Source organism: Melanotaenia boesemani, chromosome 21 (genome assembly GCF_017639745.1).
Source record: "Melanotaenia boesemani isolate fMelBoe1 chromosome 21, fMelBoe1.pri, whole genome shotgun sequence".
In the NCBI taxonomy this organism is placed as follows: domain Eukaryota; kingdom Metazoa; phylum Chordata; class Actinopteri; order Atheriniformes; family Melanotaeniidae; genus Melanotaenia; species Melanotaenia boesemani.
In genome coordinates, this window is record NC_055702.1 from 18214644 (window position 1) to 18233782 (window position 19139).

General features: G+C 38.5%; 1 protein-coding gene across 3 annotated transcripts in view; it reads left to right on the top strand.

The window, feature by feature from the left end:
• The window catches only part of mpp2b (membrane palmitoylated protein 2b), a 36171-nt gene that overhangs the window by 13907 nt on the left and 3125 nt on the right, over nucleotides 1-19139 (top strand). For all 3 annotated transcript variants that reach the window (XM_041974186.1, XM_041974184.1, XM_041974185.1), the window contains exons 3-8: nucleotides 6282-6382; nucleotides 13865-14017; nucleotides 14240-14395; nucleotides 15741-15968; nucleotides 17851-17982; nucleotides 18097-18199. In XM_041974186.1, coding sequence (XP_041830120.1) covers nucleotides 6282-6382; nucleotides 13865-14017; nucleotides 14240-14395; nucleotides 15741-15968; nucleotides 17851-17982; nucleotides 18097-18199 — 873 coding nt within the window. The remainder of the gene's footprint in view (nucleotides 1-6281; nucleotides 6383-13864; nucleotides 14018-14239; nucleotides 14396-15740; nucleotides 15969-17850; nucleotides 17983-18096; nucleotides 18200-19139) is intronic.

Sequence of the window (19139 nt, forward strand, 5' to 3'; positions counted from 1 at the left end):
AAAATTAAAAATTGGCTAAAGCCAAAAGATCTTGTTTCATTTTGTTGACATATAATATTGGAAGGTTTTTACAAAGATGACTTTGGATCACTCTTTTAATCTTTAGAAAAATTAGTAAAATATTTTATTTAAAAAAATGTGGTACTGTTTTGTAATAATTCATGCACCAGAGGGTTAATATTTCTTTTCCAGTAGCCTGGCAGTTATGGAAGCAAAGAGACATAAAATCTTCAAATCTACCCACTTTTTCTATTCAAGTTTTCTTAAAAGTTCATTTAAGATTCAGCTTAGCATCTTTTCACAAGAGTTAATGCTCAATACTTGACTGTTGTGTTGTTGATGGGGAGCTTTTTGTTGTTAAATGTCTGCTTGTACTGGACTTGTAATGTCTTTTCTGTTCTGGGTGAAGTTATCTGACAGCTGCCACAGACGTGAAGGACCTGTTTACTCTAAGCCTGTTCAGCAAATGTCTTAATAGATCTGATCACTCAGTCTTACGGTGAAGTAAACCAAAGGAGGAAGGTGAATGCAGGTGTTGTTGCAGATTAGTCTCACATCAGCTGACGTGCTCAGAGCTCTCCACCATCACAAATCTATCTTTTTCTTCATGGAGCTCATATTGCAGCTACTTTAAAACAGCTAAACTAATCACTGATGTGATGATATCTGGATTCATGAGATTGTTTGGGTCACTGATTGTAAGCATTTTGCAGGAGTGTTAGTAGACCTGTTATTGATGTCCTGTGTGTGTGTGAGCTGACGTTGCATTCTGTAACCTATTTGCATGTAGAATAGGTATGAGAAAACTAATCACAAGAAGTCTCTTGAAATGTATGTGCATGTATTCTAATGTCGGGAATGAACTCTCATTTGTGATTGGATCCAAAGACTGCATGTTGATGGCAGGTGGGAATAGGGCTGGGGGTAAATCCTGAGGGGATGATTAATTAAACTCACAAGGATGCAGAGAAGCATCAATAAAAAGTGTCTGCAAGTTTTCTGTGTTAAAAACAGACACAGAAGTAAAAAAAATCACCATTACCTACTGCTTCTTTCACTTGGATCTCAACATTCTGTAATGGAGCATTAACTCAGTCTGACATTTCAGATAATTTGTTTATCGTTAACACTTTCACTGGACTGTTCTTAAAATCCCCCCAAAACTGGAAGTAGAGCAAGTCAGCTGCGCTCTTCTGTGTTATAAGGCCTCCCCCTGAGGATTTGATATGGAGAGACAACAACACAACCTCTTTTCCCACATCACTTTCCTCATGTTCCACCCCCCCCTCGGCTCCTCTGTGCATCTTCTCTTTGTTTACCCAAATGCTGCTCCGTAGCAACAGAACAAGCTTCACTAAGTGCTGGCTAAGAGGTTTGTGTACCCCGCCATGCTCTAATCACAAACGATAAAATCTCGTATTGTTTGGCTGCCACTTTGACATTGAGTTTAATCACAACCCTCCAAGGGGGTGAACGGGCACTCAAATGAAACTTAGACAAGAGCACCTTTAATTTGGCTTCCTTGTGATGACATGCTGTCACCATGGTATGGAGACTGTTGTTCTGCATGTCATTGTTGAGATGTGATGCGGAAAGCCAACATAATGAAAATACTGCTGACATCATAGCTAAGAAGAACCTGAAGGTTTTTGCAAATTCTTTTCTTCCATAGATGTCAAATTTTTATGCTCCATCTTTATCTCAAATTTCTGTGCCTCTTCAATGAACAAGGTTATGTAGAGCGGCTGACGCACACATAGGTCAAGTCTGTCCACACACCTGCGTCACACCTTTTTGTCCTTTTAAACCCTCACCTGCTGAATAAAAGTTCTCAAATTGTATCAAGTTGCACTGTTGGGCAATTTAGATCCAGTCAAGTGAAAAATGACTTTTGTCTCGCCTGTAAAAGGCAAAGTGGATGAAAAAACTTGAGTATATTTTTACACAAACATAACTTCTGGACAGATATGAGGCATGTGCAAGGAAAAAATATAAAGACTGTCAGTGATATTGAAAATAAAAGAAATAAAATAGTGCAGTTTGGCTCTTGCTGTGCAGCGTTATAAAAGTTTCTGCAGGTTTATGCAGAGGAGGAATACTTTGACAGCAACACCACACAAGATAAGATATTCATCCTGAATGCTAAAAAGGAAGTTATTTGCCAAATAAAACTGCAGTTTAAAAAGAAGCAAGTAAACACTGAGTTTTAGTCGGATACCTTTAGCCTGAACTTTTCAACCTCTGTGCACAATCCCCTGTTATTTTAGCTTTGGTGGATGCTGAAATAAACAACCACTTATGGATACTTTTTCAAAAAGATCTAAGAAGAAGGTCAACTTAGGGCTTTCATAATCTGTGAATAATAGATCGACCCCAGCCATGCCCACTACTGGAAGAGATATTACTCTCCAGTCTTTCTCATGTCCCTCTATTTAAATACAAGTCCACCTTTAAGTATTTGACAAACTGACGCTGACATGTAGTTAAAACCAAGGTAGCCTGAGCATGTGAGGGGAAACTGAAATAAGAATCCAAAGCACATCCTCCCCTATGCTGTATTTTTCAATTTAACTGAAACTGATCCAGATCTGTACCTAAATTGAATTACTTCTTTTTCAGATGCTCCAACACTATGTAGTTTTAGCTAAAACAACCATTACTCACTTCTTTTTTAGCCCCTGCCTTGACAGATGCAAATCTCCTCCACACGTGACTTCATGAAGCTGAGACAAGCACCATATCGAGGAAAGTGCCAGTGTGGCAACAACAATGGTGTACAATTTGGGTGATTAAAGAGAATTATGCTGAGCCTTTAAACTAAACCTGCTGGTCTGGTTTTCTCTGCCAGGCATGCAGTAAATCTAGGAATTCCTCAGCCAGATCAGAGCTGTTGTTGGAGGGAAAACAAGATGTCACTGTGGAAGATGCGTATAATTTTTATTCTATTTACTTGTCACAGTGTTATAAAAGAGGATGGATGGACTGTGTCAACACTGGCGTGGGCTTCCTCTGGCCTCTTTGTGACACCCCCCCATATTTGTCTCTTTATCATGTGATTAGAAAGAACAGGACAGCTTGTCTTAGTATGCTTGGAAGGATACAGAAGTTGACCAAAATTAGCACCTCATCATTTTTAAGTGTTCTGATAATAAATAAATATGCCAGACTAAAGAGCAACTTTTAAAATTAAGATTTGAAACTATCTACATACTTGGCGTGCCTGAGCTTAGTGGACATTTGGTTCTAATAGAAACAGTCTGATCTCTCTTTGTAACACACTATAGAGATGTGACGTTCATGAACGAATCAATTCTTTTGAACAACTCTTTTAAATGAACGATGAGAACCGAGTCACAGTTGTGATCCGTTTATTTGTGAGCCATTCTTTTTATATACAAATTTTTCACACTGCCACATTTGTGACATCTTATAAGTCTGATTTCCAACACGCCCCATTCAGTTGAAGCATGTATTGTTTGGAAACAAATACTGTGAGTTCTAGCCAAAGATTTTACTGGAATTTGCACTGACTGCTCAGGTTTATCCTTTTTTTTTATCTATATTTTTCTTACATTGTTTTTAATCTTGTAAAATAGATTTTATATAGGTACATATCTTAATTGTTTGTCATTCTTATATGTTGTGAAATTTTGTAAGATATTGTAAGAACAAGTCAGTCTGTTGAATCTTTGAAAGGAATGGCTCCTCAAGATCCGGCTCCCTTCAAAGAGCCATAAATCCCATCTCTAACACAATATGACCTGGGAACCGTTAGCAGGGCTCTGTCTGCAGGGAGGAAAGCACAGGAGTCAACATGTTCAAGCTTGTTAGACCCAGTAAAGAGCCTAGCTGCATCGTTTTGGGCACTGAGGGAGCTCTGATTGACACCTAACTTTGGTACATGATGATATCAGTGTATCCAGTAGGTCCTGTGGGATGTGGGGCTGGGTGTGTTAGGATGCTAGCAGCTTCAGTTCAGGATGTGGAGTGGGAATCCATCATGAATAATGTTTGTTGTTTGATTACCCTGCTTCCTGTCTGCATGTTGAAGATTCCATGGGCAAGCTATTTAGTTTCTGACAAGTTTAAATGTCATGATTTGTGAGGACTCAAAAGCAGGATGAAGAGGGAGAGGCAGACAGAACACAAGAATAAAGGCTTTAATCCAAAAATTACAAAAAAGAACTTACAGCTCAAACCAAGAGGTATAAATACACTGAGGTGAACTAACAAGGAACAGGTGAAGCAAATTAGCAAGTGAAACCAGGTGTACAAATGAACAAGAAGCAGAAAGCAAAACATAATAAACAAAGGCCAAGCTCAACAAAATAAGTCAGTGAACCCACATGATAGTAAAACTAAACTAAAAACATGCAGACCATGACATAAACACAAAGTGGTATATATTTTTTAATCTTGTTCAATTATTATTTGGTCTTGTAAGGTTTTACTCCCTCAAAGTTGCAGAATGCCGACATCCACTGAGGTAAAGCACCAGAAAAGGGGGGGGGGGGACACATCCACTCCGATCTTGACTGAGCTCAGGGTTTTTACTTGCATCTCACATACATCCAGCATTTTTTTTTTACTTACTATTTTTACAAAGCATATAAAGGCTATGGCCAAAACCATTCATTAGAAACAGGGGTGTTTATACAATTGTGAACCATAAAAACATTCACTACAAATTAGCTTCAATCACCATCCCACAAAATACAAAATTACATCCGTCTTTAACCATTTACTGAAACCATCACAACAACTTGAACTAATAAAGCAAAAAAGAAAACCAACTACGTCTTCAACCAACCCCCTCTTCTCCGGCCACTTAGTTAGTGCCATCCAAGCTAATTAAGCACACCAGGCCCTTGTTAGCAACACTCATGGGCGCGCCTCCATAATAGTGCTGATCTTCAAAATCACCTCAGAGAGAAAGAGAGATTAGAGACAAACCAACACATATGCTGAAAATAAACCAAATTAATGTATTAACCAACCAAATAGAATCCATCTTTAGTGGCTCAATACAATAACAAAAATCAAAGAAACACAAATAAATGGCGTCAAGGTGCATGCAGTGTATGTGTGTGTGTGTGTGTGTAACCACCTGCTTAGTGAGGGGGTTTTCTGCAGCTCCTTCACAGGTCTTCACAAAATGTTTTTTCCTGGCTAAATTTATAATAGTTTATCAACTTCGTAATTATTCTGCATTTTTACTTGAGATTCTGATTTGATTCTGATTTCTTTCTCCTTAATTGTTTTTGTATATTACTGTGGGTCAGTCATTTAGCAGAGGAAGGAAAATCCACTCCAGTATGTTTTCTTTGAAGGTTAAACTTGGTAAAAATGTGGTTAAATTCATTCACAGAAAGAAATTAGGACAAAGTCTTAGAAAGCAAGATTAATTAGAAGCTGTTTAATTGGACCAGCAGTCTCCATGCTCTATATGCCCTTTTAAGGAGATGAGACCTATGAAATCAGTCTCATGAATATTAAGAGTCGATGATGTATTTTTAGCTCAGACAACAAAAACCTAAATGTCTTTAATGTAAGTTACAGCAGATGAATGTTTCCTGTGAAAGAAAGCCTTCTGACACTCACAACTGCTGCTATTAATTCTTGCCTGTAGCTGTCTATGTGTTTGGTATCTTAATGATTCATATTCCAAGTCTGGAGAGATGCTTTGAGGCCACGCAGACCCATCTCGTATCTTCACTGAATTGTTTATGCCACCTTGCATCTTCTGATTGATTGTCTGTCTTCTAGAGTAATGGGTTTTATGTGATTCAAATCTTTGAGGTAAATGAGCATGCATGTCCTTATGAGTTTATCCCCCTAGACATCAAGATCTAGTCTTATCCAGCTCTGAAAACAGTGCAGTGTGGTTTGCTGGGAGCATACAGACTGAAAAAATAATCCAAATGTTTGTTTCCTCTGAAACTTTAGCAGCTGTGTTGTTTTTATGTTGGTGTGGGCTGATGATAATGTGCGTAGGAGAGGGGGAGGAAGTTGGGAGTTGTGGGAGAAAGATACAGTCTCATCTGACAGACTTATAAGGAGAATGAATGACTGGGGGTGAAATTGCTTGGGAAGGGATGTGAGACCCTTCCCATCTTGTCTCCCTTCTTCGTCCAGCCTTCTCTTAGTGCTCTCTGTTAATGCACTCACTCTGTCTTCTCCTTATACTTTCCTTCAGGTAAGCTCAGTGTAATGGCTAAATGGAGAACAGAAAGGAGAGTTCTGTAAAATAAAGTTTTTCTTCTTTTTTTCTGTGTGTGTAGCCATGCATCAGACCCTGGATACACTGAGTGACAGCACCAGCTCTACGACTGCTAATGACCTGGATCTTATCTTCCTGAAGGGTATCATGGAGAGCCCAGTGGTGAGGACGTTACACACTAATAAATGTATGCTGAAATCCATCAAGGACATATACGGCAAATTAATATTTACACCCATGTGAAAGAATCTTTGTTTTTATGGCAAACTTTAAACCACAAAAGATTCAGAAAATGCTGGTTACAGCTATAAGCCACAATATTAAAATCACTTGTTGATTATGATGCGGATCCTTTGGATCTTGTGAGTCTGGCTTCCTTCAGATGCTCAGTCACAATGGGGATTTTGCAGACTGATTCATGTCTTTGGGATTTCTGCATACTAATTATTCACTTTCAACCTGAATAAATTGAATTAACTGTGTGTTCTTTGAGCCGTTCCTGAGCAGTTTTTGTGATGTGATGTGACAAGCTGTCCTGCTGGAGTAGCTGCTGTTGCTGCTTCCACATGGAGGTTGGTGACATGTGTGGAAGTAGCATCTCTTTAAAACTCAGGACCCAGCTTATCTGTCAGTCCCAAAGTCTGTTGCAGCATTAAGAATAAGCATTCATCCAGATTTGTGGCAGTTTAGTCTTGCATTTGAAATCTTTAAACCTTTTTGAAAATTCTATGTGATAATGGTTGATTTCATGTACATGCTGCACTCAAGCTGAGATCCAAGAAGCTTTATTAATATGATGCTGCAAAACCAAAACTTTTCACACCCTTCATTACATTTGAAATTTAAGTTTTTTTCTGCAATAATCATCCCAAAAGGGAAGCTTAAATTCATCAAGTACTATGGCATTTCCATTTCCCAGTGCTTGCTTCATTGTGTTCTCACAAATTGAAAATGTTAATTAAAAAAAGACAAATTTTCCTGCAAAAAAAAGTCACCTGAAAAAAGACGTAAACAGAAATTAAGCTACCTGGTTATATTTCTACAATGATCTTTTGACCTGTAAAGAAGCTTCTCAGCCTTTCTTAGGGGTTTGAAACAGAGTATTGGAACAAACAGAAATACTATGAGGGATTTTTGGAAGATCACGCCTTTTTGGGGACAGAAGAGGCCCAACTATGAATCTAGTTTGCTGGCTTCCTCTCAACTTTCGCTGCCAGACAAGTTGCGATCCACACCTGAAGATAAACAGTAAATAAGTCAGCTGTTTGTGGTGTTGCACAAATGTAAACCCAGATAATACACATCAACTTCCTGTAACTGCTATTGTTGCTTAGAACCAGCAGCTTTCCTGTGATGTTGGACATTTTTAAAATATTTAACATTTCTCTTGTTTCCCACGTGTCACTCTAACAAGTGACATTTCTATAACTATTCAGAACGAACCGAGCAGCATATTTATCCATAACATGTTTGACAAGTGACTAGTGCAGCTGGAGCAGAAATCTCCACAATCAATGAAACAAATGAATAAATGACTGTCTGCCATTCGTTTTTACATCTATTCCTCCAGTAAAGCTATTTGAATGCTTTAGATGAGGATTTTAAGTTAATTTTTAAGGTTCTTTGATCATTATGCTTCAGGCTGGTTTGACATTTTATGAATGTTTTGATGCATTTTTCCACTGAGAATTTTAATAATGAATCTAAGTTAGCACAGCTGTCTTCTACTCTGAATGACTAACTAGAGACTTCCCTACTTACAACAGGTACTTTGCTTGCCCCAATTACTGCTGATGAAAATAAACAATGTGTTTTGGGGGAAAGCAGCAACAAAAAAAAAAAAAAAAAAAAAAAAAAAACAACAGTGAATCTCAATAGTGGCAGAAAAAAAGTAGAATGCCTTAAAGTTAATCACAAATGCAATAAAAAAATAGAATGAATAGGATTAATTTTCAAATCCTTGAGTCACTTGTGCAGGAAGTTGCCCAGATGGATTTAAAGCTTGTCTTCATAGAGGTAAAAGGACATCATGTTTTTTTTTATCCAATAGATAAAAAAAACATGTTTTTATTGTTCAAAGTGACTATGAAAATATTTACCAACAACACAGTATGTGCAAACAACACTTCTCTGCTAATCTCTCTAAACACAAATGTGTAAATGCAGAATTTCTGAACTTTTATCCTGTAACCAAAAGATGAAAAAAATAAATAAATAAAAATTAATGCATTGGGGGTTGAGTTAAAAAAATCACTCAAAATATTATGAAATCACCTTGTAATTTGTGTTCTTAAAAACAAATACCTGCACAAGTCTAAACGTGCAAATGGGTCTGCAGGTAAAAGGAAGTGTGTGAAACGTGGCTCCAACAAGGGAGCTGTCAGCTGAAACAATGGGAAGGATTGTAAAACTCCTTCAAGAAGGTAATTCAGCTCAAAAGGACAATTAGTTTTCAGTCAGGTCTTTATTTGGAGCAAGGACAAACTAAATGGGAAGAAAGTGAAAGAGAAACATACAGATAGAGGAAGCAAACACTGGTGCTTGAAAAAAAGAAAAATATGAGCATTGCTTTTTTCACCCGTCATGAATCATTCTAGAATTTTTTCCTATAGTTGAGCTGGAAAAAAATAAAAAGGGAATTACTTAAAGTTTTTATTTTATTTTTTACAGAACTAGAATATGCAGCTATTGTGTCATATCTGTTGCTTTTATTTCTTTTTGTGTGATTCAATATTATATTGAAATTCTGCTCTGTAAAAGGTTTAAAAAGTCCTAATGATTTAACAATCAAGCAGATGTCTCCAAAATGTCACGTATGTGACTTTCTGCATAGAAGAAGAGATTTTGATGTATTCTTCAGTCTTTCTAATGTGAAGTCCTTCAGGTAAAACCGTCTCAGCTAGTTGCTTTATATTTACCCGAAGGATAGCGATGCTGTTGTTACAGACTATAGCTTTTTGAAGAGAAGGAGTGAGAGTGAAAGCGCTTAGAGGGAGACAGACTTGTCAGAGTTCTTCCCACTACATCTCATGTTTTTTGTTGGGTATTTTTTTACTCCTGTCAAGATCTTCCCATTTCTTGCCAAAAGCACCGTCTCTCATGCCTTTTAAAATGTGGACTTTTTCAGAGCAACAGCAAGAAAAGGAAAAACTACTCTGCAAAAGAGTGGAGGGAAAAAGTAATGTTCCCACCATATGCCAAAGTTTTTTTTTCCCTTTTCTTTCAGGCGTCAACAGTCATTAATTAGAGAGCATGTTAATTCTTTCAGACAGTGCATAGTCTTTGTTAGCCGACTTACACTTGCTCAATATGATTTATTTTTTATTTTTGTTCATATTATTATTATTATTAATATTGTTTTGTTTTTACTATTATCATGTTTGAAATGAAGCAAAGCAAAGAAATGGAATTTGTTTTTATCCTGGATCCATTGCTCTGAGACTGGCACAGAGTAGGAGGCATAGACATATCTACGGCCGCCTCAGCTCGCTGCTGCGACACGTCAACACGTTCGCCTTCTTGTTCCTGGCAAGAGAGCTCTTTAGATGTACACAATTAAACAGTTGTTTAAGTTTAAACTTGATTAAATACTAAACGTTTGTAAAAATTTTCAGCTGATTGGGTTTTAATATTTGGGTTATGGTTAAAAAAAAAAAGTGTCCATAAGTAGATTTATTTGATCATTATGTAGATAAATAAAAATGGCACAGAATGTAGATTTTACACAGTAGAAAGTAGATTTTATTTTGAAACCTCTTGTCATCTTGAAACATCATACTAAAAAGCTAACATACAACCACTTAAAGGTTTATCAACCCCCAACTACAGTAGATTCAGCCTACTTTCCTCTGTTCAGTCCGATTAAAAAATTGAACTTGCCAGGACCAATATGGCGCCGTATGAAGCTGGGACCAATAGGGTGTCTATGTATGTATGTCTAAGGTCACGGGTACATAACCGTGCAGTATCATTCCACCGTGTAGATGCAGTTCTGTTCAGAAAATCTTGGCATGGACTCTCCACAGGGAGTTGTAGGCAGCACTGTATCAGAGGCCTCTGTTCTGCTGAGCACAAAACCTCTGCTGCTCCTTTGCATCTCCTTTTCTCTTTCTAGATTCCCTCCCATTCCATCTCCTCTAGCTTTTGCTTTATTTGACTGTAGATCATCTTTTCCCCTGCAGAAAAAAAATGGACATGTTTGTGTGTGAGGAGCCGTATAAGAACATGCCAAGAGTGTTTGTATGTCTGGGAGACTGCTTGGCGGTACAGTGTGTTGGTGATTCTCATAAAACATTCATCTGCTGATGCAGCCTTGCTGAAGGATATAAAAAGGCTTTCCAAGATGATAGTTTCCCTTGACCCTGAAGTGGGTCTTTGAACACTTGAACAAGCTCTCACTTGATGTGTAGGAAGAGAAGATGCTTACACAAGAAACAAAACTAAGCTTCTGGCATAGCATGATGGCTTCAGTGTTCAGTGTTGATTAATATAGAAAAATGCAATTAGCACAACCCACAATTCTGCGGTGAATCAGAATAATTAGTAGATAGTAAGCGAGCAGATATCGACAGCAGGCTGAAATTTAAAACAGCTTCCAGCAGTTATGACTGCTGCACTGACTCAGGTTTTGGCTCTAAATCCAGCAAAACAATCTGAGGCAATTAGAACAACTTAATGGCCTGACTCTTTTGTTTTTTGGCACCTTCAACTATTTAACCTATGATTTGCCATTTTCAAACAGGAAATAAGACTCCAGTGGTTCTGTAGAGAGTAGATAATGCAAAACAAGTACGTAATATCTGCCAAGAAGCTGATTGCTGTCAGTTATCATCTCATTTCCTAGAAGCTTTTGACATTTGGTTGGAAATACAAAAATCATGCATAGAGCAGATCACAGAGCAGCAAGTCAGATTTTAAAGAAAGTTTTAGTGTCTTTTAAAGTGTGCATGTTTTTGTATTTATGTGAGAGCTGTTGCAGAGACATGATTGGGGTGGCACCACCTGAATAAAACATACTGATGCCCCATTGACAGCCAAGAAACCTGTCTTCTACCTCCACAGATCTCTAAGTGGCATTTAGGAAACATTTTTTGTTTATTAGTCAGTTGGATGGTAATGGCCAACACTGCGTATCCAAGGAATGAATATATTAGACAGTAGATATTAGTGTACAAGTGCCACAAAATGATTAAACTCATCAAATATTATATGACTGAAGCAACATTAGATTTTCACCTACAGAACAGCAGCAACAATTAGCTATCATTCCTGTGAAGAGGAGGAAGACCAGTCTTCGCTGAACAGGACTGAAGAGTGTGTTTCAGTCCTTGTGGATATACACTCACTGGCCACTTTATAATTTATACTGTGGCATTTAAATCACGCTCTTTTGGTACTAAGGGTCCCAGAGTGTAACAAGAATATATCCTCCACACTTTTAAACCATCATTAGCATGAACCGTTGATACAAGGCAGGACGGAGCCGTGCTTTCATGTTTTTAAGCCAAATTCTGACTCTACCAGTCTTCTGCTGCTGTAGCCCATCTGCTTCAAGGCTCAGTTTGTTGTGTGTTCAGAGATGTTATCCTGCAAACCTCAGTTGTAACCAGTAGTTATTTCAGTTACTGTTGCCTTTCTATCATCTTCAATCAGTTTGTCCATCCTCCTCTGGCCTCTGACATCAACAAGGCATTTTAGTCCAAACTGCTCATTGGATATTTTCTCTTTTTCCAACAATTCTCTCTAGAGGTGGTTGTGTGTGAAAATCCCAGTAGATCCGCAGTTTCTGAAATATTTAGACCAGCCTGTCTCGCACCAACAACCATGCCATGTTCAAAGTCACTTAAATCCCCTTTCTTCCCCATACTGAAGCTCAGCTTAAACTTCCAACAAGTCATCGTGACCATGTTTACACACCCAAATGCATTCATTTGTGATTGGCTGATCAGCTCTTTATGTTAACAAGCAATTCAACAAATGTACCTAATAAAGTGTCAAGTAAGTGCAGCTTTCACTAAAAATGAATCTGAGTTATAATTGTATAGCACCAAATGCAGTTTTGTGCACTTAATTACGGTGGATGTTTTTGGTGTTAGACTGTAAACACAGGCATGTGTAACAATCTGTTTATGTGTGTGTGTGTACATGGTATCCTGGTACTCAGCAGGGATTCTTCTCCTCTTCCTCAGCAAACATTATGTCTGCCAAAATAGCAGTTTGACCCACCTGACAGATCCTCTGTAGGACTGCCTGACAATGCAGATTTTCAAATACACTGCTTCATGTGCAGTTGCATGTCGTGTTATTGTAAATGATTAAATTTGCATTTGATTATGAGAAGCTGTCTCTTTGTCTTATGTCTTACAGTTAAGTTCTGTAAGCACCAACTGACTTAGACAGTAGAAGTACAGCATACCACATTACACCATAAGAATCTGTTGTGCAAAATTAAATGTTATAAAATGTAGAACAGAAATATGGTGATATCTGGTCAAAATGTCAGTGTGGATGTCTCAGTGAGTAACAGATGAGTTTGTAATAGTTTTTGGAGCAGTTTGGAGTATTTCAGTCATTTAGCTTTTCATTCAGTTCTTCCTGTAGAAAAAGTCTTCGTTGACACTGCAAGTTTAAGATGATGGTGCAGTTCATGCTGGAACCTTAAGCGTAGACCTCTTGATTTGATTTGATGTGTTACCTTGCTGAAACCATCTTTTTATTTGAGCTTTTTTAACATTATGTGATGCTAAAAATGTGACATATTTCACTGACTGCAGCAACGCCAGTACAACTTGTGATCGCTCTATTTGTGTGTTTAACAGTTGGAAAGTTCTTGTTTTACCAAAATGATGCACTTGCACCCCTTTTTTCCCTCTAATTGTACCTCAATGTGACAAAAAAGATCGAATCTCCTGTTGTCCCCAAACAAAAATTAGAGCCAAATTTTGCTTAAATTGTTGATAATAATGTTTTATCTTTAATAATGTGTTTTTTTTTTTGTAAATTGAATTATGAATTTCTCACTAAACTATTCACAAAGTTCACAATGCCACTTTATATCAACTCTGAAGGGACACACTGAATCCCTGGTTCTCAATCCAACATAGCAAACAGGAGTAGATAAAATTGTTTGTGTTGTATCTTTGACTCTGGACAAGAGGTTTGGACACCATGTCCACGTCTGTCCTTGGTTTTAGTGGAGGAGAAAATGAAAACCTATATTATTACCTTCTGGTAAAACACACTGCCTACAGGGCAGAAGATATAACTCAAGATTGTCCTAAGTTTTCTTCATTTTTTTTATTTAATTATTTTTAATATTCAATTTGTTTTATAAAAACTAACTTTGTGCTGTTTTTAGTTGAATTTAACTTTCAGGTTACTGTTTTTTTGTTTTTACTGTGATTTTTACCACTTCAGTGAATCAAAACATAAACTCCATACAGAAGGCAGAATACATTTTATTATGACCCAGCAAGCAGCGTTAAGTGCTCACCGAGGAGGCAGTGTAATGGAACTGAAAGTTATAACCTCATTACACAGTCGGTGGAACGTAAGATATATAAGACAAGTCTATCATTGAGTAATCCATTTTGAATGAGAGAGGGAAGCCAAAGTAACATCTGTGCTCTGTTTATTAAATCCAAGGCCCACGAGCGGTTTGAGGAACCTAAGCTTGAGGCCGTGGGTGAGAACAATGTGGAGCTGGTTCAGGATATCCTGAAGGAGCTCAGCCCGCTCACACACAGAAGCCAGGCAGCTGAGGAGCTGGTCCGCATCCTGAAGGAACCTCACTTCCAGGTTTGGAAAGCACTGCTCTTGCTGTAATAAATAGGCTCTTGGTTAGTTTGCAGTGAGGTGTCAGGACTTGAGCTACATCATTCATGAGCTTTAGTCCCTGCAGTGTTCATATCGCCACACTGATAAGAACACAACCACTGGATTATTGCAGACTTTGCACCATGATTCTATCGCTATCTCTTAATGAGTATTTTCTTTTTCCATTTACCATTCTGCTTGCAGTCTCTCCTGGAAACACACGATTCTGTCGCATCCAAAAACTATGACACTCCTCCTCCCAGCCCCTGTTCTTTCATGGATGCAGCCCTCAACAACCAGCCTGTTCCCCCAGATGCAGTCAGGATGGTGGGCATCCGCAAAGTGTCGGGTGAGCACCTGGTAAGTGTCCTTTGTTAGGCAACTGCACCTTCTAATCATCACAGCAATACTGAACCCCACAATAAATTGTGAACAGATAAAACTACTCAGTGAATGGCATGATATACAGTATGCTTTGGGTGCAGCTCATGCACTCAGTATAATGAGATCTCTTTGGAACAATGTTAAAAGGAGTGAAAAAGCCAGATTTATACTGCCTCACAGAACAGAATTGGGTGTGATTTATCTATATGGGTCTGACTTGTTGGTGATTAATAGGGTGAAAAACTAAATTATAACTTTGAAAGGTGCTCTGTTAGTTTATTTTCTATCCACAAACTGTGTACAAGCTGTGTGAAATCATTCAGACTGCAGCCAAGGCAGTTTATTTGTACAGCACATTTCATGTACAGGACAATTCAAAAGTGCTTTACATAAAACAAAAGTATTACAGATATTAAGAAATAGTAAAAGGCAGCAACACATAGCAAGAATCACAATAAAATCATAAATTACATTAAAATAATTAAATGCAAGTTAAATTAAAAAGTTAACATGCAAATTTCATGCATAGACGCATAAGAAAAGAAATGTTTTTAACCTGGATTTAAAAATGTCTACATTTGGTGAAAGTTTATTCTCCACTGGCAGTTTGTTCCACTTGTTTGCAGCATAACAGCTAAATGCTGCTTCTCCATGTTTAGTCTGGACTCTGGTCTGCACTAGTTGATCTGAATCTTTGGATCTAAGAGCTCTGCTAGGTTTATATTCTCGGAACATGTCACAGGTTCATTCTGAGCCTAAATCATTCTGGGATTTATAAACAATCATAAGGGTTTTAAAATATATTCTGCTAAAGTAACACTTCAAGCTTACTGCTCCAAAGTTTTATCAGGTGAGAGAACTTGAGTGGAGTTTCAAGGAGGGAAAATAAGGTACAAGACTTATTGTATGTCAAAAGAGTAAATGCATCGAAGCTGAAATATTTTTATTATGCATGGTGTTTGGGTGTGTAGTGACATCTAGTGGTGAAGTTGCAGGTTGCATACAGTACCTCCAAACCTTACCACCTTGCTAACCTGCTATTGGTTTGTCTATTCTGGGTTCCTGTAGCAATATGGTAGTGCAGAACAAGGACCCATTTCTTGTTTCAATTCAAAGGCTCTGAAGAATTGTACGTTAGTACAAAGATATTCAAGATTATTGACCCTTTCCTTTGCCAATAAATTGAGCTAATTAAATAGCGGACTTTAACATTATTTTATTTATTTTTTTTTTTTTAATTTGCTATGCACTGTAACACCTTTCCAGACTGATTTCCAGCCCCTAGTGATTTTAATATTGTGGCTGTGTTAACTGTGTGCAGGGAGTGACTTTTCGAGTAGAGAGCAGCGAACTGGTGATTGCAAGGATTCTTCATGGCGGCATGATTGATCAGCAAGGTCTGCTCCACGTGGGCGACATCATCAAAGAGGTGAATGGCAAGGAGGTGGGGAACGACCCCAAAGTGCTCCAGGAGATGCTGAAGGAGGTGAGCGGTAGTGTGGTGCTGAAGATCCTGCCCAGCTACCAGGAGCCTCACACACCAAGACAGGTCGGTCCATATCAATGAGTAATGCATCTAAGAATTAATATTGAATTAAAAAGTTATTGTTTGTTTAAAAGGATACTGATGTTTCCATCAGTAAGTAGCACTTACCTTCCTCCTTGCATCCACCCAGTTGTCCATAACCTTGAATGCTGAGCCAAACATAATTTATCTTAGTCTGCAGTTTTGCAAATGAGTAGAAGTTTTTGTCTTTATGCGTGGCTCAGTAATTGGGCAACATATAAAAGAAATTGCCACAGAAAGATTAGAATCATTGTCGTCGTAGAAGATACAGGGCACCATCAGAAGTAATAATAAAGATGCCATCAGATATTATATGATTTATCCTTTTTTTCAAGCACACAGAAAAAATTATGTTATAGATGTGATTAAGTTATGCCACTAGCAAGCATTAGCTTTCTAAGATTCAGAGGAGGCTGGAGAAGTCAAAGACGCGACTTGTTTAAAAGTGATAGGGAATAAAACAGTTATGTCTACTGAAGCATTACCAAAAGGATGGGAGGGTGAAATGCATACAACCCTCAGCAGTAGGGAAAAGGGAACAGTGGAGTTTGAAAAAGCCATGCTAAATTAATTCCTTACACCAGACTAAAATATACTAAAACATAATCTACAGTAAATTTATGCAGCAAGGGGTTGTGTATGAGGATTATTGTAATAGACTTAATACTTGAATTTGAAGCATATGTTGCAAAAAAATGCAGCTAAAAAGTGAGGAACCGAAAAGTGAAGAAATCATCTTTCAGCCCATGATTTAGTGAATTATATATTACAGATATCTGCAATGCCCAAATAAGGTTTGACATTTCAGTTGTTAAAACAATAGTAATGCAGGTGTTATGAAACAGAATTGACATCCCCTCCCCCCCATTATTTCAACCTCTCTGGTAAGACCTATAAAATCGGTGGGTAGCATTCAATCTGGCAGGAACCTTGTAAAACTGTCAAAATGTAGGAAAACTTAACTCTCCTCCATTTCTCGGGGTTTTAGCCTTAGAAGACGGTGTTATTAGAGACTGGGTATTTTATGCATCTCAGAAAGTGCTGGCTTTTCTTTCAGAAGACATATCTATAATATATTTTCTTAAGATCCTCACTTTGCTGAAGGAAAGAGTATGCAAGTGTTAAAACGTCTTCATATGCAGTGTGAATTACTCAAATAAAAGCCTTTGTAAACACATATTAGTAGCTATCAGTCAGAGATCTTAAAGAATGTCGGGCTGCTCTCAGTTAGGACTGATGGTTTGTGCTGTTCCCAAAAAGTCCCTCTAAGTGTAATCCAGCTGTCTTTGGATCCAGACCACCCTCGAGCCTGACCATCACATGATGATTAAACATAAATGACGTTTTGGCTCTAGGAAGTTGTGACTGTGTGTCTCAGTGAGTGTGTGTCTGTCTGTCCTCACGGAGAAATGTGACACACAGTAAAGTGAGAGCTGCCAGGCTTTTTATTTTTTATTTTTTTGCTCTTGCATCGGTTCAGTAGGAAACAAAAAATACAATGTCAAGTGCAGGGGGAAGGGGGTGGTTGCCATGGTTACAGATTTTTGTCTCTCTCCATCTGTCTTTCTCCCTGCATCTGTCGATCCATCTCTCAGACTCTCTTTCCTGTCAGTGGAGGTCTGGATAGATGGTTTGGTTTACAAGTTGAATCCTGTAGCCTTGGGATGTTGAGAAAGGGAGCTGAGAGATGGAGCAGGCTCTAAGTGCAAAAGGCTGTTTCAACAGACACTTACTCCCCCACTCCATCCTCAACAGTTCACGCATACCACATCCAATGCCTTAAAAGTTTTTTTTTTCTTTTAAATGTGCATTTACTCAATCAAACATGGATGTTTCACTGACATCTGTGGCATCTTTTATTCAGGCTTTTGTGAAGTGCCACTTTGATTACGACCCAACACATGATAACCTGATTCCCTGCAAGGAGGCCGGCCTTAGTTTCAGCAGTGGAGACATCCTGCAGATCTTTAACCAGGAGGACCTCAACTGGTGGCAGGTCAGTTCAGCCACCATTCAGTTACATTCAGCATTTTTTTTTCCTTATTTAAGCTTAATGGTGAATTTTCATCCATTTACCTTTTAATCTTGATCACTTCTATTTCCCTCACAGGCCTGTCACATAGAAGGAGGCAGTGCAGGCCTGATTCCAAGCCAGCTCCTTGAGGAGAAGAGGAAAGCGTTTGTGAAGAGAGATCTGGAGCTTTCTACCACAGGTATTCCTCTTAGCTGCATGCAGCAGAGCGGAGAAGCACTTCTCATTATGCAGATTTAGCATGAGCTTCTTCCTGCACCAACTGCCCGGCAACAATGACAACATCTGTTCCTCCTCCATATCATACAAGGAATTCATCTGGTGCCAGCCGCTCCTCTTCCTCTCACCTCACCTGTTTGCTTCTCTCTCTATGCTGAGAAGATCTCATAATAAGCATCAGGATAAGGCACTCGGGCAGCCTGATCCAATCTGTTGGTTATTAAGCTGCAGGGTGTAACATTCACAAACTGCCCTCCCTGAGAAGGGGCATTGATTCAGGAGAGGTGATAAGACCTCTGTAAACAATAACCTGATCAATAATGATCCCTCCACTTATGAGACCTGAGGTGAAAAGAGGCTTTATGTGTTTAGATTTATCTGGTCGGTGCACAGTCCTGAGCAACAACAAAACAGGTGGTGAGTCATAGCGAACTGCATGCCCTTCACTTGTGGAGGAGAGGAAGATGATGACAGCCCAACTGTAATGCCCTTGGAGTCGGGAAAGGACACATCTGTCTGCCAGCACATTTTCCATATATTATTTTTTAGCTGAGAGCATAATTAGAATAAAATGTTTCAAATAAGTACTTTTGAAAGGGGAACTCTGATAATGGCTGATCCGATGTATGCACGAGATGAAATGTTTAATCATTAGCGTTTCTTGCTGTTAAGAACAAAATTTCTACTGTTTGTCATCATGGTTTTAAAGCAACTGAGCTCATGTTTTCATGACCAAATAATTTGCCATATTGAGCAGACGGTCAGCAGATCGCCTGGTCGCAGGTGTTCTCTGGCAGCCACCTACTGATCAGTATTAGAGTGTACAGTGCCATCTAGTGGTAGCATTTCCATATTGTCCTCTCAGACTTCATTTATGGCCTGGCAGAGCTTTCACCTTGATC